Source organism: Mobula hypostoma, chromosome 9, assembly GCF_963921235.1.
Source record: "Mobula hypostoma chromosome 9, sMobHyp1.1, whole genome shotgun sequence".
In the NCBI taxonomy this organism is placed as follows: domain Eukaryota; kingdom Metazoa; phylum Chordata; class Chondrichthyes; order Myliobatiformes; family Myliobatidae; genus Mobula; species Mobula hypostoma.
This window is the reverse complement of record NC_086105.1, coordinates 100,813,583-100,835,468: the sequence shown is the minus strand read 5'-3', so window position 1 is coordinate 100,835,468 and position 21,886 is coordinate 100,813,583. Positions and strand designations below refer to the sequence as shown.

Here is a 21,886-nt window from a genome sequence, read left to right as displayed (position 1 = left end):
TATGGTAAGTTCATGGCGTTATTAATTCAATATAATCGCAAGGACAAGCTGTGGTTTATTGTTAAATTTTTCATGGTTCTATGACGTTCCATAGAAACAAAAGTAGCCACCTAAAGCTCCTACAGCGACAGCAGTCTTGTGACATGAGCAATTATCTGAAAAGAAGCCAATATATTGATCATCAGATCTCTTTGGTAAAGGTTAATATTTGTTATTTTATAATCTACAATCCACTCTACTCTGAGGCATTATTAATTTTATTGTTAAAATTCCATAATGATTTGATGAAATATCAGAATGTTTATTTTTTGCATGAAATAAGGATAACACAATGATTTACTATGTTGATGGAGTATCTAAATTTTGCTGTGACACCTTTGCAGTGAGTTATCCTTTTTTCATTTGCTGTGGACTAATAATGGAATTGAGCATTGTCCACAAACATCTACATTTCTGACATTATGGGGCAGCATGTTAACATAGTGGTTAGCACAACGCTTTACAGTACAGGCAACCTAAGTTCAATTCTGGTCACTGCCTGCAAGGAGTTTGTACATTCTCCCCGTGGGTTTCCCCTGGGGGCCCAGTCTCCTCCCACAGTCCAGAGCCGCACTGGTTGGTAGGTTAATTGATCATTTAAATTGTCCCGTGATTAGGCTAGGACCAAGTTAGGGGATTGATTGCTGGGTGGCACGGCTCAAAGGACCTATTCTGTGCTGAATCTCAATAAATAATATTAGAAAGAAAATCATTGATGAAACAGTTGAAGAAACGGAGCCTAGAACATTGCAGGTTAATTTCAATTTGAGCTTATTGCTCCTGAAATTACCAATGCTAAGCAGCTGCAAATGTAAAAAAAGATAGTGATTGTTGGCATTTAGTGCAAAAATCATTAACTGAAAATCAAGCAAGAAAGGTTTGTGCAATTTACACCTGGACAAATGGAGAAGCACTATTGTAGTACATTTTAATGTGGTCCTTCTTGTTTGTGTTAACTCTGTCCCCCTCCCTTAGTTCTCACAATGACTTAGCAGGCAAGTCTATACCCAATTCCCTTTTGAACATGGTAGCTGAATCTGCTTTTAAGTCAGTGTTTTTCATGTCATAATCACTTGCTACATTTAGCAAATTCATCTACTTTGACATTTATCTTTTTTTGTGATGCTGTAACTTATTTCAACTGTTTCATTTTTACTCTAAACAAATTCACTAAATTTGAACACTTGGATTGATCCTTCATCAATGGATTAGATGCAATGCATAGGACCCACAGTCCCAGATCTCCCATAATGGATTAGAATATGGACTGGTCTTGCTGGCCCTTTGCATTCTGGTGTTGGGCACTGAGGTCCAGATGTCAAATGGTCCTCAGGGAGCACAGTGCCAAAGTCCTACCCTTGAATTATCCTGATAGCCCTTGACAAAATTCAAAATGGGGAAAAACTGTGGTTTCTGACAAATATGTCACTACTGTTAATGTGTTTTTAAATGTCTCTGTTGGGAATATTTAAGAATATCATGCAGTAGTAAATCAAGGCAACTGGACTTGCTATGTTGTCACAGAACTGCTGACGGCTTTCGGCCTGAAACATCAACTGTACTTTTTTTCCATAGATGCCGAGTTCCTCCAGCAGTTTGTGTGTGTTGCTTGGATTTCCAGCATCTGCAGATTTTCTCTTGGTTGGAAATAGAAAGCAATTTGTGGGCTTGGTAGTTGGAAATTAACAAACTACTTCCCTGGGAGCTCACTTTTGGAAGTTATGCGCAAGTGTCAGTAGTATTGCTCTGGACACCTATCAGATAACTGCGCCCCAGTCCTTCATTCTCTTCCCTACCCCCATGCCCCCAACACACACATCATATCCCTTGAGTCTTATTACTATTTGGACAATGTGAAATTATCTTAAATTTTACCATCTTAGAATCAGATTTCACAAAATGAGGCCATTTCAACTCAGCACCGGGTAGAATCGTGCACTTCATTCCAGTCCACTGCTGTTTCAGCAAGACTTTGGGTCTTGGCCCGAGATGTCGACTGTTTACTCTTTTCCATAGATACTGCCTGGCTTGCATTTTGTGTGTGTTTATTGAATTGACTTTTTGGCATCATATTTAAATAGAAAATGGTTTTCTTTCATGGATCATTGAAATGCACGACCACAATATTAGTTCATGGATATATTAGTCTCAATAACAATATTGTTGTAATGTATAACAGTATTTAAAGGGAGCATTATTATTTCATCACCTTGTTAAACATTTCTAAATATGGAAACAATAACAATTACTACACTATCACATCTAGAAATTTAGGCTCTAAGAATTACTGAGACATACCAACAAGGTTGTAATTTTTTGAGGCAATTTGTGGGGCAACTGCAATTCATTTTCTTCGATAGACTTTCAAAAATCAAAAGATAAACATTGATTATATTGAGATTTAATCACATCATGCATTTGTCATTAATTTCAAGTGCTGGTCAACTATTTGGTACCAGATTTCAATAACAGAAACTGTAGTAAATATTTAAAAAGAAATATTTTACCATCCAATAGGACATCTTCTCTCTTCACTCCCTGGTGTGCTGTAAGTGCTTTTTCTTTCCTCTCTTTTGGGTGCATACTCCTACCTAATGTTGTATGAAATACAAGGCATGAATTGTGGAGGGATATTTACAGGTTTCAACAGAACATAAGTGTTAAAAAAAATTACACTAATAGATTGAAATAGTTAATATTTTTAAAGAAATACTCAAGTGAAAATGCTGCTTTTTAAAACAAAGTTATTAATACCTGATTAAAAACATTGTTTTACACATTGAATGCTTCTGCATGAAAATCTACTGAGCAGGACTTCAACACTACTAGCTGTTTTGCAATGCCCATCTGTTATGGTACAAGGGTAAATCAGACTTTAAACTAGCTTAAGAATTGCTTTTCATCTGCTTAGCTGTAGGAAATTACAGCAAAGAATTTTTTAAAAACAGGATCAAATATATTCCAAGAGTTTCCTGAGCTAATGAGATGATATTGCAAAGGAACTCTTTAGGGAGATGTGAAGCAGAACACTGCAATTACGATACAAGAGAAAGATAAAAGCTGAACAAAACATAGCTAATTAAGTGGCACCGGATCCACATTTCACACTTTGAGTCCTTGCTCAGGAGAAGTGCTCAGTTGAACAGCATTTTAAATCAGGCACACAAGATTTCAAAGAGGAAGAAATTAATACATTATTCCCAGTTTTAAAGTCAGGGCTTGTTTCTTTCCATATCCTTCAGCCCAACTTCTTCCTGCCAACAGCAAGATAGTCCCACCTTCCTGCATCTAAACTTCCTCTCCATGTACTTACCTAGAATGCTTTTAAATGTTGCTAATATGCCACCTCAACCACCATTTCTAGCAGTTTATTCCAACTGCACACCACCCTTTGTATAAAGAAGCTCTCTCTTTAAATCTGATCTTAAACCTCTGCCCTTTTATTTTTAGCACACCATCCCCTGGAAAAAATAACATGCCTTCACTCTGTCTATGACCGTCAAGATTTTATATATCTCTATCAGGTCATCCTTCAACCTCCTACATTCCAAGGAATAAAGTCCTAGTCTACACAATGTCTCCTTGTAACTCAGACCCCCAAGACCAAGCAAAGTCCTGGTAAATCTTTCTAGTTTATTAACATCTTTCCTATAACTGGATGACTAGAACCACACATACTTCAAGTATAGCCTCCCTAGTATCCTATATAACTGCAAAATACTTCCCTGGTTCTATACTCAATGCTCTGACTAATACAGGCCAAAGTGCAAATGCCTGTTTCACCACCCTATCTACCCATGACAGTGCTTTCAGTGAACTCTGCACTTTTCATTATAATCAAATCTTGCCTCCATCCCTATAACATCTCTCTACACTGTAATTAACTGAAATGTTCCCACTGCTCAACTTCTGACCTCTTGCTTGGTTAATGGTTCCACATTAGTATAAAGGGCTTAAGAAGCAGAATTCTCTCCCCACACTTCTCAAGTCTCCATTGCTCTTTTTACTCCTTTATAGATACCATTTACAATCTCTACTACTAACAGCTGTTAATCAGTTGCTTTAACTCCTCCAATTTTAGGAAGTCATCACTTTATGCAATACCAGAAAAAAATCATGACCTTTTGGTATGTTAAAGAAGTAAAAAGAATAAAAATTCTTCTCCTCTCACACCCTCGGGACTCATCAGTATTCACCACCAGTTCCTCTCTCCCTTTCTACATTATCTGTCTGCAACTTGCTCTCATGGGACAATTGTTTTCACTCTGGATGGGTGGGGAAGAGCTAAAAGGGACAGGTGCTTCAATTGCTGAGGATGCATGTGAAGGCAACATGAAGTAGGTAAATGCTGGTGAAGACAAGCATGAAGTTGAGAGGGAATGGTCCATTCAGAACACTGAAAGGAGGGGAAGATGTGGCTGCTGGTGGAATTTACTGGGGATGATCCTTTGAAACGTGGTGGCTGGGAGGGTGGAAAGTGTGGGAACAAAGAAGAACTCGATCTTTGTTCTGACTGAGTGTACAGAGAATGAGAGCTGAAGTTTTGGAAATAGAGCAGACAGCAGATAACAACCTTGCCAACTGTGGTTCAGTGAGGAATAAGAAGATATTTCCGAAGGACTGGTGTGGAAGTGTTCTCTACAAAACAAGTATATGGAGTGATTACAGGAAGCAAGGAATTGTAGTCAAGGTCGCTGTGCTAGTCCATAAGCTTGTAGTGGGTACCATTACCTAAAATGGAGGTGTAGAACACAAGCCCTTCAACCCACAACATTGTGCTGGGTTTAACCTACTCCAGATTCAATCTAACCCTTCCCTCCCACATGGCCCTCCAGTTTTCTTTCATCCATGTGCCTCTCCAAGAGTCTCTTAAATGTCCCTAATGTATCTGCTTCTACGACCACCACCCGTGGCAGTGCATTCCGTGCACTCACCACTGTCTATGTAACAAAACCTACCTCTGACATGCTCCTCTCCACACCTCCCTCCAATCATCTTAGAAGTGTGCCGTCCTGCAAAAAATATTGTCAAGGTCTTTCTGAAAGTAGGCATATCTTGCTTCATATACTGTGATGCAATCATCAGGAAACATGCACTTCTGACCTTTTGAAGGAAGGTCAGTCATTGCTGAAGATGGGGCAAGGGACACTCTCATGAGAAGTGACAGTATAGTTGCCCTGGAGCTGGAAAGATTAATCGCCAACTATTACCATCTTCCTTTGCACAAGGTAAGACTCCAAACAAAGATTTCCAATCAACCAGAATTCCTTGATGCAACCCTCAGGCAAAAGTAGCCATGATATTAAAAATAGTGCTCTCATTTTATCTCTGGTATTCGATCTTCACCAGAACCTTTTCAAAATATCTCATCAGGAATACAAACAGTAGCTTTAATTTTAAACAATGAATATTAATCAATCAACTCACCCATTTTCACATAGCAACCATTGGGGTACTGCCATGATAGAATGGCTTCAAGCCACCGGGTCTTGTAGAAATCAGAATATCCAATCATCCCGCAAAGCATTACTGTGTAAATTACACATTTAATCAGAAACTTTGTCCTTAAACAACTAAAGTCCAACCATAAATACTCTGACAGTACACTCACAACTCCTCACACTCTCAGGTGCTTCTGGAAACAGAGCATGAGAAGAATGTAATCGTTATTCACGTCTTTGCGTTCAAATTTAGCTAGCTGCACTCTTCCAGTTATTCAACATGGCTGAAATTTGTGAATTAATCATTAAAATAATGGCTAAGCATGCTCAAGGGACCAAATGTCCCTCTCCCATTCCCTGTTCTTGTGTTTTTACTCTGCCCAGTTCATTCTCTATGGTTCACTGGTGAAAGTTAAAAAATCGAACAAATGAGCACAAGCTGCAGCAGTCCAAGAACAAGTGAATCAGAGCAACTAAACACATCAATAATTACAGCCATCAATAACTGACTGAAGAACAATGATATAAAAGATGTGACCCAGCCTCTGTATTGGGAGAAAACGGATTTGAGCAGTAATTTCACATGGAGCAGCTCATTCCAGCAGGACCTGAAAGGCACTTGGGGTCGAACTGACTGAGTAATAACTTCTCCAACAAGGAAAATTCAAAAATATGTTCTCCCAACTCTTGACATCAATATGGGTAGGGGAAGGGAAGTGATGACTGCTCGTTAACTGCATCAATAACTAATTTCATGGATTTAGATTACATTTCAAGGTGCTCAGTTTCTCAGAAAAAAATGGATGTCATTGGAGTAGGAGCACTAAAATAGCTTAATATTATTGGGAGGAGTAGTTACCAATTACATATTCAATTCTCCTTGGATAGTTAATATTTATTCTATCTCCATCACATATACAATACATTCCAAATCATAATAAATCATAAAGTATGAGTACTGTGTTCAGTTCTGGTCACCTCACTACAGGAAGGATGTGGATACTTTAGAGAGAATGCAGAGGAGATTTACAAGGATGTTGCCTGGATGGGAGAGCATGCCTTATGAGAATACATTGAGTGAACTTGGCCTTTTTCTCCTTGGAGCAGCGGAGGGTGAGAGGGGACCTGATGGAGGTGTATAAGATGATGAGAGGCATTGTGGGCCAAAAGGCCTGTAATGTGCTGTAGATTTCTAGGTTCTATGTAATTTCCCAGGGTGGGTCTGTGCTCAGAAGCACCGTGTGAACTGAATAACTAACACCCCCCCACACCCCACCCCACCCCAGAACAACATAGCCCAAGTTATCCTGCAACATTCCTGTGGACTAAGTCATCTGAGATTTCCAGGTATTGGGCACTCCCAGGACAATGTGGTTTTCTGAGCGCATTGCCAGACTAGGAATCCGGCTGAATAACCAGCCCATAAAATACATCAACCATTTTCAATGACTACTCCCCCTCAACGTCACCCCAGTTTTGATCACCTTCAGGTCCCACGTGTGCCCCATCCTCAGGAAAATATGCCTTTCCACCCCAGCTCCCATCCCATGTGAATAGTGACAGTCCTGCCATCCCCCCAACTCTTTCAAAACTCCGTAGTCCCAACAGACAATTTCAGTCTTTTCCATTCCGATACCCTCGAGAAGTGAACTATGATATCAGAAAATGGTGGGAATACTTGGCTGGTAAGGCATCTTGGAGGAGAAAAAAAAAACGGAATTAATGTTTCAGGTTGAGGCAGGGCTGGCTGGTGGCACAATGACATCAGTGCCGGACTCTGGAATGGAGGTTCCTGGGTTCGCTCCCGAGTACGCTTTCCATCCGTGTTGGGTTGAGTGTCGAGATTGCGACTCGACCTCGTAAAATAAAACAGAAAAATACTGCTAAATATCTGTGTGAGGAGTGGCGCGCCACACAGTCTCTCTTTCTCTCGCTCCGCGCCTTGTAAAGGCATGAAAGAGACATTGTCCCGCCAACATCGCACACGCAGGGACACACACACAAAAAAAAGTTTCAGTTTGAAGATCCCTTGCGCTGCTGCTACAGGAAAACTAGCATTTATACCCCGAATATGTGTGCCAATGACAATAAATTTAAACTTGAAACACAAAATATTTGCACCATTACAAGGGTCCCCCAACCTTTTTTATGCTTATGGACCAAAGGGTCCATGAACCCCAGGTTGGGAAGCCCTTCTCTACTAATGCATTACAATCTTGTGTACAAAACAACTCTGTGTTAACACTGACAAGATAATACTACTACTTTAATTTTTCAATTTTATCTTAATAATTCATTTTAAATTTAAGTCACTTACTGTTTTCCAGAAATAAATTGCGTCGATATACAGGAAAACCATCATTTTCAATCTGCAAGTTTATTTCCATCATATTGGTGCAGTAGATTTTCTTAAGGTGCTGAGTACTTACTGAATGTCTCAGCCCTGGGTGCCGAGATCCCACTATATTTGTGCAGTTTTTCTAAAATTGAATTGAAAATGGATCAGTTACAAAGAAAAATTACGTCTAGAAACTGACACAAGATGGATGATGTACTGAGGTCCTCAAGGCTCAAATTATCCTACAGTCTCATCCCACAGTCATTACAGTGAGGGTCTGGAGATCGCCAGAGTCCATGTAGACTAGAAATGCATTTCATCAGATGCTGAAGGAATCCTCAGGGCTATGGTTTTATTCTCCCGCTCAAAGCAAGCATAACAGGCATTGAGCTTGGCCATGAATGAAGCATCACCGCCATTCACCATGTTGGGTTTGGCTTTGTAGGATGTAATGGCCTGCACAACCTGCCAGATTTGATGTACATCCAATGTCACCTCCAACCTCTCCCAAGAATTGTTTCTTTGCTCTTGAAATAGCCTTCCGCAAGTCATATCTGGTTTTCTTCTACAGACTTGGATCGTCAGACTGAAATGCCACAGATCTAGCTCTCAGCAGACTACGAACCTTCTGATTCATCCATGGCTTTTGGTTTGGGAATGTTCACATCAGGAACTACAAACCCCATTGATTACCCAACATTCATTTGCCCCAGAGTAACACACACAAAATGCTGGAGGAGCTCGACGTTTCGGGCTGAGACCTGTCTTCAGGAGAAGCGGCCAGAACAAGAAGCTGGGGGGGGAGGAGAAGGAGTAGAAAGTGAGAGGTGAAGGGGAATGAAGTAAGGAGCTGGAAGTTAATGGATGGAAAAGGGAAAGGGCGGAGAGAGGAGGAATCTGATAGGAGAGGAGAGTGGACCATGGAAGAAAGGGAGGAAGAGGACCCCATGGGAGGCGATAGGCTGGTGAGAAGAGAAGAGGCAAGAAGGGAACCAGAGTGGGAATGGAAAAAGAGAGAAGGAGGAGGGGGAGAAATTACCAGAAGACACAGAATTCGATTTTCATGCCATCAGACAGAACATAATATGTTGTTCCTCCAACCTGAGAGTGGTCGCATCATGGCAGTGGAGGAGACCATGGACCAATATGTCAGAATGGGAATAGGAAATGGAACTGTAACGGCTGACTACTGGAAAACCCTGCTTGTTGTGGATGGAACAAAGGTACTCGATGAAGCAGTCCCCCAATTTATGTTGGGTCTCACCGATATAGAGGAGACGGCAAGTGGAGCATCATTTCCCACAACACTCACACTGAGCAGGGCCATGCACTAAATGGGAAAAGCAAGGCCACGGTGCCTTCTTTGGGTCACTCCAACAGATGTATAGGTGTGCACACACTTAACCTGCACCACACTAAAATTCCCATGAGCATTCCTGCTCCCAGCTACAGTACTGTGCACCCTAGAGATAGATATAGATATATACACCCAAGACTTTTCTACAGTTCAGTATTTAGCTATGGTAGGAATTTCACATGAACACAATTGCAATCCATTGCACCAGTACCCATTTCTTGCAAGAGAAGCACACAACCAGTAACAGCAGATTTGTGACAGACAGGCTCATGGTCTGGACTGTGGCTGTGCTACCAGAAGAGTCTGTGCTCAAGGTTGTGTGGAAGTCACTGAAGATGGTACATATTTACAGTTGTCCTTTCTGCTTTGTAAGGCAATGGCCTGATTGGGAATTGAACTCAGGTCGCTGGCTTGAAAGTCCAGCACTTTACCACTGAGGATTGTGAATGAACCCAATTGTAGAAACCACGATGCAGGCAGGAGTTGATGTACAGATTCAAATGCAAATTTTACTTTCTTTTAGCCAAGATGTGCAAAAAAAAGACAACCAGTCCAACTCAAAAATGCATTAATCCAAACAGAAATACAGTAATCCAAGATCTCGATGCTCAAATAAGATCCAGAAATGGCAGGCAGTGAACATACATCGAAAAAAAACAAAAGACTAAAAAAAACCAGAGGCTCTTGCTACTTACATGATCACTCGTCAAGACTGAGCAAATTAAGGTACATTAAGCAGGGTTTCAATGCACAGAAGTTAATAGGGAACATGTGCAGTCGATGATCAATAACAATAGAGTCCAATCAGTTCTGAAAAAAACCCTTGGGGAACTATGTCTGCCAGTGCCAGCCAACCCAGAATAGATCAGAGCGCTAACACGCTTAAATCCAGCTTTCCCATCACTCCACCATCTCTTCATTTGCAGAAACTCTATGCTGCTCCTGTCACACTGGGGACAGATTTGTGACCCTCTCTCTTTTCAGATCCCAGCTTTGCAAGCCTCTGAGACTGAAGCAAATGAAGAGAACATCCCATCACTTCAACTTTCACTTGCATACTCTGGTGGTCCAGGAAGAACTGAGAATTGGTTGGAGATGGGATCTTCTTCAGACAGATAGACCAGAGGAAAATAGTAATATGTGCCGGTTTCCTGGAGGGCAAGTTACATGCCAACTCTGCTTTGGATTTCATACACTGGGAAAAGGCAGATACGTGTCAGGCCCATCAAAAATCCCATGAGAAATATTGAAGAGCATAAGAGAGTCCAGGTCCAACTTTGCACTTAGCTCTTTGTAGTGTCTAAAGCTTCTCTTTTCCTGTATAAAACATGTGGCCAACTCCTGCACCCCAACCGTTATGCAAGGTCCATTGGCTGAGAGCCTTTACAATAAAAACAGCAACCACTATGTTATACTAGAAGTCCAGACTATTGCTTTAGGTACCAGTGTTCCAGGTCTTGGGAATACCCTAGCATCCTCATAATCCAACCTACCTCAGGTCACTCAATTTATCTATTAAATTGTCACCCCAGTGAATAAACTACTCAGAACACAAAGTAGCTGCTTCCCTTTGAAGTGGATTATAGGGAGTTTACCACTGTCACTTCAGCACTATTGACCATCAGCCAACCAGCCCAGACTAGCTAGATGGAGAGCTTCAGGTTGGGTTCCCATGCAGAACCCTCAGCACAACATTCCTATCACATCTGAGCTCTCAGGATCTCATTACTGGATGAGTACAATAAGACCGTAAGATATAGCAACAGAATTAGGCCATTCAGCCCTTCGAGTCCATCATGGCTGATCTCAGATCCCACTCAACCCCATACACCTGCCTTCTTGCCATACCCCTTGATGCCCTGACCGATCAGGAAACGATCAACTTCCACCTTAAATATACCCGTGGACTTAGCCTCCAGTGCAGTCTGTGGCCGAGTGTTCCACAGATTCACTGCTATAAATTCAGTAATGCATATTGAGAACTGCAAGGTACAAGTGTAGAGACTAAAAACTGCCAGCGTCTGTTGCCTTCATCTTGAGAAGCAATGGCTTCCAGTCCCAGCTGTAAAGATGCTAACATTTCAATATTGCAAGACACATACTGACTTGTCTCCCCCTGAGCTCTGTGGGTTCTGTGGTGGCTGATGATGACACCAGGTGGGGCAGGAGGCAAAGGCCCAAGGACTGATTCGAGGGAATCTCAATATGTACTTAGCTTTGCTTGGGTCACTGGATCTTTGAGAGCAAGTCCATTTGGACAGGATAATGGCTGGTCAAAATGCATTGTCTCAGAGTATCTGAAATAAAGTGTTGACTTGTCAACCAACTTTTAAAAAAGGACCACTTTCTTACTTTATTTTAATTTGACTTGGAGAAGACCAATTCCTTTGACTACATGCAGACCTTCCTGTGAACTGTATTAAAGTACACTACATCTACAAGAAAAGGCAGAGAATTGACACTCCCAACATAACAAATAAATTCAGTGTTCATGGTAAATACTGAGAGGGGTCAGTAGGGAGCATAGCAAAAATATTAACCATGAACAATGCCTTATAATTGGAAATAGGGATCGACAGTTTGGATGGTGATGTTGTTAACACAGAACAGTAAAAAACAGGACCATGCCCGTCAGCCCACAATGTTGTGCCAAACCAGCTAAAACAACAAATCAAAAACACCCAAACATTAATCCCTCTTGCCTACACCATGCCCATATCCCTCCATCTTCCTCATATCCACGTGCCTACCCAAATGCCTCTCAAAAGCCTCCAATGTATTTGACTCCAGCAGCATACCAAGCAGCGCATTTCAGGCATCCACGACTCTTTGAGTCAAAAGCATACCTCTTATATCCCCTTTGAACCTGCCCCCTCTCACCTTAAGTTCCTGCCCTCTAGAATTAGAAATTTCAACCCTGGGAAACAGATATTACGCTATCTATGCCTCTCATAATCTTATAAACCTCTGTCAGATCTCCCCTCAGCCTCCAGTGCTCCACAGAAAACAACCCAAGTGTGCCCAGCCTCTTGTGATAACACATGCCCTCTAAACCAGACAGCATCCTGGTAAACCTCCTCTGCACCCTCTCCAAAACCTCAATATTCTTCCTATAATGGAGCATCTAGAACTGTATGCAATACTCCAGACGTGGCCTAACCAGAGTTTTATAAAGTTGCAATATAACCTCTTGACTTTTGAACTCAGTGGCTTGACGAATAAAAACAAGCTTTATATGAGCCTTCTTATCGACATTACCGACCTGTGTAGCCACTTTCAAGGAGCTATGAACTTCAATCCCATGATCTCTCTGCTCAGCAACATTGTTAAGGATCTTGCCGTTAACAGTGTACTGTCTCCTTGCATTTGCCCAACACCTCATATTTATCTGGGTTAAACTTCATCTGCCATTTCTCTACCCATATCTGCAACTGATCTATATTGTACTGAATTCTTTGCTAGTCTTCTACACTATCCACAACTCCATCAATCTTGGTATCATCCACAAACTTCTCACCCATCTACATTTTCATCCAAGTCATTTACATACATCACAAACAGAGGTCCCAGGACAGATCCCTGCGGAACACCGCTAATTACAGACCTCCAGCTCGAATAAGTCCCTTCAACCACTACCTTATGTCTTCTATCCACAAACCAGTTCTGAATCCAAACAGCCAATTCACCAAGAACACCATGCATCTTGATCTTCTGGATTAGCCTCCCAAGAGGGACTTTGCCATGTGCCTTACTAGAATACATGTAGCAAGTTTGTAGCTCTGACACCAGAAGTTGGTGGTGTATTGGACAGTGGAGCAGATCATCTAAGATTACAACAGGATCTGGATGAACTGAGGAAATGGCAGGTGAGACTTAACTTCGGTAATTACGAATTTTGCTTTTTGGTGAGTTAAACTAAAACAGGATTTACACAGTAAATAGTAGGACAATGGATAGTGCTGTAGGACAAAGTGATCTTGGGGGTACAATGACATAATTCCCTGAAAGGAGTGACACAGGTAGACAGGGCGCTAAAGAAGGTTAAATGTTTTACAATGATTCAAAGATGCCAAACGCCAAATGCAAGCATACCAGACTACCTCAGGTAGACATCTTGATCAATATGGATGAATTGGTCCAAAGGGCTGGTTTCTGTGCCATGGAACTCTATAGTTGCTTTTACAGTGCAACAAAGATTTTACAATAATGAAAGTGACAACTTTTGAATCAATGCTGTTAATAAATCAGTAATTTTTCTTACAATCTCAGCAAAAATAAAGTACAGCAGTTGGTGTGGCAAGGAGTAATCTGGGCAATATAGTGTTGTCATCAGCTTCTTACACATGGTTGTATCCAGACAAGGCACTCTATAATCCTTCCTAGTTTTTAAAGAATAAACATATTTAGATGACTTGTTTTACTGGATTATGACATTATCAGTTCATCTGAAATTATATTAAAAACTATTTTTAGATGTCTTCCTAAATACCTCAAGCTCATTGGCTTCCTTCTAATAAATCTCTATTAACTCTGTGTACAATTTCCAGTTGTGCCCCTGTGAAATATCTTGGGATGTTCTTCATTTAAATGGAACTCTGCAATAGAATCACAAAAGGATCCTATTCACACAAAATGAGTGTGACTTCTGTATCATTTGGGTCTGAAGTTCAGTAGTTCACTCATAACAGAAACCTGCCAATGGAAGGGATAACTTTTAACTATTTTCAGGCATATCCTTACCATCTCCGAGCTTACTTATTCTGTGGCAAAATACCACAGTGCAGTCCCAGTCCATTCAGTGATGAAGACATAGGAATGGTTCTTGAAAAGATCCTTCAATAGGTCGATAAGTTAATTATGCAGATAGATGTAAATGAATAGGATATCATTGGAAATACAGAGAGAGGGCAGTGGGGCTCCAAGAATAGGAAATGAACAATCAGGGGGAGTTCAATATTTGGGAAGAACAGGCAAGAAGGACAAGGAGAGATAGCACTGCTGGTTACAAAGATTATTGCAATAGGAAGGAAGAATGCAAAGATTAAGTAAGTTCAGCATGAGCAGTTCTATGAAATAACAAGAGTCACAGCACTAAGCAGTATTGCATCCGTATTGTACTGTCTCAGTACTTTTATGTTTGTGTGCTGTAGCACTTTTTTATTGAGTTATTTTGTAGATAACACTATTCTTTGCATTTCTGGTCAGATGCTAAATGCATTTCATTGGCTTTGTATCTGTACTCGGCCCAATGACAATAAAGTTGAATCTAATCTAATCTAATCTAAAAATATCTATTAGGAGTAGTTACAGTAATCAGTCATGTTAGGGAGTTGACATTAAACAGGAAGTAAGAGAACTAAAAGATGAAACAGTAACACTAGGTGAGTTTAATAGACACAAAAATTGACCTAACCAAGTTAATAACAATACCAAGGAAGAAGAATTCATGGATTGTGTATAGGTCAGTTTTGTGATCCAAAGCATCCAGAAATCAACCAAGAGCAGTCGACAGGAGACTAACTATTGTGTATGGGAATTTGAATCAGACTTTTATCATTGACATATGTTGTGAAATTTGTTGTTTTGTGGCAACACTACAGCCCAGTAGATAAAAATACTATACATTACAAAATATAAAAATAAATTAAATAAGTAGCGCAGAAAGAAAGCAAAAATAGTGAGGGTGTGTTCATGGGTTCATCTTCCGATGAGGAATCTGATGGCAGAGGGGAAGAAGCTGTTGCTCAATCGTTGAGTGTGTGTCTTCAGGCTCCTGTACCTCCTCTCTGATGGTAGCAATGAGAAGAGGGCCTGTCCTGGGTGCTGGGGTTTCTTAATGAAGGATGTCTTTTTGAGGCATCGCCTTTTAAAGATGTCATTGCTGGTGGGGAGGCTGACATGCCCATGATGGGGCTGGTTGAGTTTACAACCATCTGCAGCTTTTTCCGGCCCCTTCATACCAGATGGTAATGCAACCAGTCAAAAAGCATGGTCCACTGCACACATAAGCAAAGTGACATACCAAATCTCCTCAACCTCTGGCTATGGATCGTGTTTCATGTGGAATGAAACAGGGTTACTCCACAGTCTTGCTGTGAGAGGCCCGTAGGAGAAGTGACCATATTATTATGGAATCCTTCACTAAAGTGGAGAGTAATGTAGTTGATTCAGTGACTAGGATCCTGAATCTACATAAAGGGAACTATTATGGTATCAAACGAGAGTTGTCCAAGATCAGTTGGGGATTGGTACTCATGTTGATAGTTGATCAACAATGTCAAGTGCTTATAGAGAGCATGGACAAAACAATTCTTCATTCCTGATTGGCAAAAATATAATATTTGTGGATAGAAAAGGAAATTGCATTTAGTATTGGAGCTAGGACAACTGGCAAAACATCAAAAATGAGGACCAGTAATAGTTCCTAACTCAAGTCCAAGGGATTAATTCAAGGGAAATGGAATATGATCAACCATTAATCACATTAAATGCCACAAAAGTCTCAAACAGTGAATGCTTTCATTTTCTGATGAAGGTCATTGACATAAAATGTTGACTGATTCTCCTTCCACAGATGACTGTTTTACCAGCTTTTATTTCAGATTTCTAACATTTGCTGTTTTTTTAAACTCCCATTTTCCATGTTTAATTGATCTCACAAATGTAGCCATCTAAATTAAGAATGGTAAATAAGAGCAGAACTGTCAAAAGAGAGTAAGATTTTGCTTTACAAATCTCACCAGAAGTAAATTAAACTTATTCACTCCAATGATACAAAAATTTGAATTTATCATTTCTGACAGAAACAGTGAAATGAAAATTTAAATCGAATCTGGTCAATCATAATTAAATCACCAAGCTAAAATTGCAATCGATTCCTCAATTAAAATGTTCATAATATTAGGCTGCAGTTATTAAATTGTAATTAAACACTTGAATCCTGATTAATGGAATAAAGTATTGCATGTTCATTTTCCAGCCTCTGGGAACATAATATTTCTTTTTAAAACTAAATATTAGTTCGATGTTAAAAGAATATTTAAGATGTTAAGTATTTTGATATAGTAAGGTGTAATGGAATTGTAAAAGTTGCTTTATCAATGATAAGTGACGCATTACAGTTATAAATGATAAACCATTTATAAAATCAAAAGCAAGACATACCCGGTACCTAATATTTGAAACATACAGGTGTCACTGTCTTCCTCTTCAAAACATTGTTTAACCCTCCATTTAGGATAGACCAATGTACTGTCTGTCTGAGTCCATTCAGGTCTGAAAGTCCAGAAATTAATTTGTAGTAATGGTTCAAAGGCTAGATGAAGAAATACATTTCCTCAATATTGATCCAGAACTATCAGCAACATTCAAAATAAAATGCATTATTTTGCAATGAACCCTCAGTTCCTCTGATGCAATAGTATAATTCAGTTGTGCTGAAGGATACCAAAATAGCTGGTCCAAAAGTGGAGTGAGTGAGAGGCATGTAGATGATATGACCAGAAAGAACAGGCAGGGCCCAGGTAATAGACATAATGGAACAGACGAGTTTAAGTATATGTATTTTAATACTAGGATTAAGTTAAGATTAGTGAACTTAGTGCATGTATCAGTACATTGAACGAAGGTGTTGTGGCCATATCAGACGCTTGGTTGAGGCTTTGTTGTGCACATTCCTGCAGAGAGTACAACAATAGTAGGTGCCATATTGGATCACATGAGGCTGCTTAACAAGATGAAATCCCATGGCGTTACAGAAGAGATACTGGCTTCGATAGAGGAATGGCTGACAGGCAGGAGGCAGTGAGTGGGAATAAAGGGGGCCTTCTCTGGTTGACTGCCAGTGACTAGCAGTGTTCCTCAGGGGTCACGATTGGGACCGCTACATATCACATTGTTTGCCAATGATTTAGATAGTGGAATTGAATCAGAGTCAGAATCAGGTTTATTATCACTGGCATGTGTCGTGAAACTTGTTAACTTAACACCAGCAGTTCAATGCAATACAGCCCATAATATAGAAGAAAAAATAATAAATTAATTTTAAAAATCAATCATAGTATATGTATATTGAATAAATTAAAAGTCATGCAAAAACAGAAATAATATATTTAAAAAGTGAGGTAGTGTTCATGGGTTCAATGTCCATTTGGGAATCAGATGGCAAAGGGGAAGAAGCTGTTCCTGAATCACTGAGTGTGTGCCTTCAGGCTTTCATACCTCCTACCTGAAGGTAACAGTGAGAAAAGGGCGTGCCCTGGGTGCTGGGGGTCCTGAATAATAGATACTGCCTTTCTGAGAAACGGCTCCTTGAAGATGTCCTGGATACTTTGTAGCCTAGTACACAAGATGGGGCTGAATAAATTTATGACCCTCTGCAGTTTCTTTCAGTCCTGAGCAGTAGACCCCCCCATACCAGATAGTGATGCAGCCTGTCAGAATGCTTTCCACAGTACATCTATAGACGTTTTTGAGTGTATTTGTTGACATACTAAATCTCTTCAAACTCCTAATGAAATACAGTTGCTGTCTTGCCTTCTTTATAGCAGCATCGATATGTCAGGACCAGGTTAGATCCACAGAGATCTTGACACCCAGGAACTTGAAACTGCTCACTCTCTCCACTTCTGGTCCCTCTGTGAGGATTGGTATGTGTTCCTTTGTCTTACCCTTCCTGAAGTCCACAATCAGTTCTTTCGTCTTACTGTCGTTGAGTGCCAGGTTGTTGCTGCGACACCACTCCACTAGTTGGCATATCTCACTCCTGTACACCCTCTCATCTCCATTTGAGATTCTACCAACAATGGTTGTGTCATCAGCAAACTTATAGATGGTATTTGAGCTATGCCTAGCCACTCATTCATATGTATACAGAGAGTAGAGCGGTGGGCTAAGCACACACCCCTGAGGTGCGCCAGTGTTGATCGTCAGCGAGGAGGAGATATTATCACCAATCCACACAGATTGTTGTCTTCCAGTTAGGAAGTCGAGGATCCAATTGGAGAGGGAGGTACCGGGGCTCAGGTTCTGTAACTTGTCAATCAGGATTGTGGGAATGATGGTATTAAATGCTAAGCTTTAGTCAATGAACAGCATCCTGTCATAAATGTTTGTATTGTCCAGGTGGTCTAAGGCCGTGTGAAGGGCCATTGAGTTTGTGCCTGCCGTTGACCTATTGTGGCGATAGGCAAATTGCAATGGATCCAGATCCTTGCTAAGGCAGGAGTTCAGTCTAGTCATGACCAATCTTTCAAAGCATTTCACCACTGTAGATGTGAGTTCTACTGGGCGATAGTCATTAGACAGCCCACATTATTCTTCTTATGCACTGGTACAATTGTTGCCTTTTTGAAGCAAGTGGGAAGTTTTGCCCATAGCAGTGAGAGGTTGAAAATGTCCTTGAATACACAGCCAGTTGGTTGGCACAGGTTTTCAGAGCCTTACCAGGTACTCCATCTGGACCTTCCGTCTTGCGAGGGTTCACCCTCTTTAAAGACAGCCTAACATCAGCTTCTGAGACGGAGATCACAGGGTCATCAGGTGCAGCAGGGATCTTCACAGCTGTGGTTGTGTTCTCCCTTTCAAAGCAGGCATAGAAGGTGTTGAGTTCATTTGATAGTGAAACACTGCTGCCATTCATGCTACTGGTTTTCGCTTTGTAAGAAGTAATGTCTTGTAAACCCTGCCACAGCTGTCTTTGCCCGACAAACTCTTACGTCTGTTGTTACTTACGAAGACAGCCCACAGCCATGTGCACCACATTCATTCTACCACAATCAGACCAACAGGGGCCCTTCAGGAACAAGAAAACCAGAATCACTGAAGTAAGTGGGGCTTTTGAAGAGAAAACATTTCCATACAACTTCGGCTGTTGTGCACAAGGGAATTCTTTTACTTGCTGGTTAAAAGAGAGGAATGTGTCATTGATATAAATAATCCTCACAACCACTGCCCTCTGATCTTCAACTCATACCAAAACATTTAAACACCCCATCCCAACTTTATTTAACACCTCTCTCATACTGCCCTTAGAGATCTGTTCCCTGCCAATGACACCCTTTTGCACATCTATAAATTTAATTGGACCAGTTTGTTTGTTTATTATGTGCCATGTTGTATAATGTGGGTGATCCACCCGGCCACCCACAACTGCACCACTACTGACGCCATATCTTCAACCACCTAGGCCCTAAGTTCAAGAATTCCTTCCCTATGCTTCCACAATCCTTTACTTCTCTTTCCTCTGGTAAGTTCTTCAGATCTCCCTGCAATGAGTTTTTAAGACATCTCTCTTTAGTTTAAAATTACATTATGTTTTCCTGCATTATGGGCACAGTAAATGCAATCTGCTAGACATTCTCATAGGTGCTAAGAGATTGAATTCTTCAATTCTGTCACCAATTATGGAGTAAATATTTTGCATCATGACAAAAATCAATTAAATATTTCTTATAGTGTAGTTACTGTTGCTTTAAATCTGAAGTATCATTACCGACTACCTAAAATATTAACTCCATCTCTTGATCTCATCCCACTATTGCTGCCTGCTGTTGAGCGCAGTATCTTCTGTTTTAATTTAACCTTTGACAATATTTATATTACAGGTATTTCTCACAGTCATGCACCATCAATTGTTGAAAACATGCCAAGTAAAGAGTAAGGTTTCATCATGTTCTTGATGTTTTTTGTAAAGGCCACAGTGCAAATTGTAAATTAGATTTGAAAAGTGGGAGGAAATTACATTTAGGTTACTCATAATGTTAACGTTTACCATTGAAATATGCAGGCTGATGTAATTTTACTTCTTTGATAGCCATGTATACTCTGAAGCCCACTTTTAACACAAGATCCTCCACCTTTCTATATTGAGAGTCAGTTTCAGGTCCTGACAGAGACCATCTCTTCAACGTATCTTCCAGCAGAGCTATACGAACAAAACAGCACAGATCATATTCAAATTCTGTAACATTTCTGGCGAGAGCTGCAACCAGTATAAAATTCTGATGGCTAAAATCTTCAATCATGTATAACCATAGGAAAAACACTGATATCTTTGTTCACTCGAAGTCAGTCTATCATTTATCAACTATCGTTTAAGTACTTTTATTTATTGTTTTAATCTGGATTTTATGTATACATATATATATGCATCACAATTTCCCCCCCCCCACCACCAGTTATAAAACCTCCATGCTTATAAGTAGCCTTCAGAACAGTCCTTATTTACTCGATGCAAATTTAATTCCGAACAACACACACAAATGCTGGAGGAATTCGGCTGGTCCGGCATCGTCTATGGGGAAGAGTAATCAATCAACATTTCAGGCTGAGACCTTTCATCAGGACCGGAAAGGAAGGGGGAAGGATGCCAGAATAACAAGGTGGGTAGAGAAAGGAGTACAAGCCAGAAAGTGATAGGTGAAGCCAGGTGGATGAGGGAGGGGGGAGGTGAAGTAAGGAACTGCGAGGTAATAGGTGCAAAAGGTAAAGGGCTGGAGAAGAAGAGATCTGATAGGAGAGGCAAGCGGACCTCGGGAGAAAGAGAAGGAGGAATGCAAGAGGGAGGTGATAGGCAGGTGTGGAGCTTAGATGGGACCAGAGTGGGGAATTGAAAAAGAGGGAAGGGGAAGGGGATAAAAATTACAGGAAGTTGGAGAAATCGATGTTCGTGCCACCAGGTTGGAAGCTGCATATTTCTAGATGGTTCCTGCAACTTGACAGTAGCTTGGTCATGGCAGAAGAGGAAGCCATGGACCGACACGTCCAAATGGGAATGGGGATTAGAATTAAAATGGCTGCCTACTGGGAAATTCCACTTTTGGCGGACAGAGCGGAGATGTTCGGAAAAGCAGTGCCCCAATGTAGAGGAAACCACATCGGTAGCACCGGATACAGAGGACAACCCCAACAAATTCACTTGTGAAGTGTTGCCTCACCTGGAAGGGCAGTTTGAGCCCCTGAATGGAGGTGGGGGAGGAGGTGAATGGGCAGGTGTAACACTACTTCCACCTGCAAAGGTACGAGGGCTGATTGATAAGTTTGTGGCTTAAGGTAGAAGGAGTCAATTTTAGAAAACCTAGCACATTTATTTTTCAACATAGTCCCCTCCTACATTTACACACTTAGTCCAGTGGTCATGGAGCAAACGGATCTTGGACCTCCAGAAAGTGACCACAGCAGGGGTGATTGATAAATTTGTGGCCTAAGGTAGAAGGAGATGTTATTAACTTCAAACTTTCTGCATTTTCACTCAAAGAGTTGAACTGCATGTGCATGTAACGAGAGCTGTATAACTCATCTCCTTCTACCTTAGGCCACAAACTTATCAATCACCCCTGCTGTGGTCACTTTCTGGAGGTCCAAGATCCGTATGCTCCACAACCGCTGGGCTAAGTGTGTAAATGTAGGAGGGGACTATGTTGAAAAATAAATGTGCTAGGTTTTCTAAAATTGACTCCTTCTATCTTAGGCAACAAACTTATCAATCACCCCTCGTAAGTGCCAGGAGGGATTATTAGTAGGGAGGACAAATGCACAAGGGAATCACGGATGGAGCGATCTCCATGGATAATTGAGAGTGGAGGGGGGAAGGGTGTAGGTAAAGATGCGTTTGATGGTAGGGTCTCATTGATGATGGCGAAATTTGTGGAGAATGATGTGTTGGACGTGAAGGCTTATTGTGTGGTAGGTGAGGACAATATAAGTTCTATC

At 40.9% G+C, this 21,886-nt stretch overlaps 1 protein-coding gene across 1 annotated transcript in view; it reads right to left on the bottom strand.

Moving 5' to 3' along the window:
- Positions 1 to 78: 78 nt before the first annotated feature.
- Positions 79 to 21,886, bottom strand: part of c9h16orf89 (chromosome 9 C16orf89 homolog) — a 23,364-nt gene continuing 1,556 nt past the window's right edge. Inside the window, 7 exon segments of the mRNA XM_063059558.1 lie at positions 79 to 155; positions 2,547 to 2,630; positions 5,467 to 5,568; positions 7,798 to 7,960; positions 13,437 to 13,554; positions 16,340 to 16,490; positions 19,947 to 20,099. Of these exon segments, the coding sequence (XP_062915628.1) occupies positions 79 to 155; positions 2,547 to 2,630; positions 5,467 to 5,568; positions 7,798 to 7,960; positions 13,437 to 13,554; positions 16,340 to 16,490; positions 19,947 to 20,099 (848 nt within the window).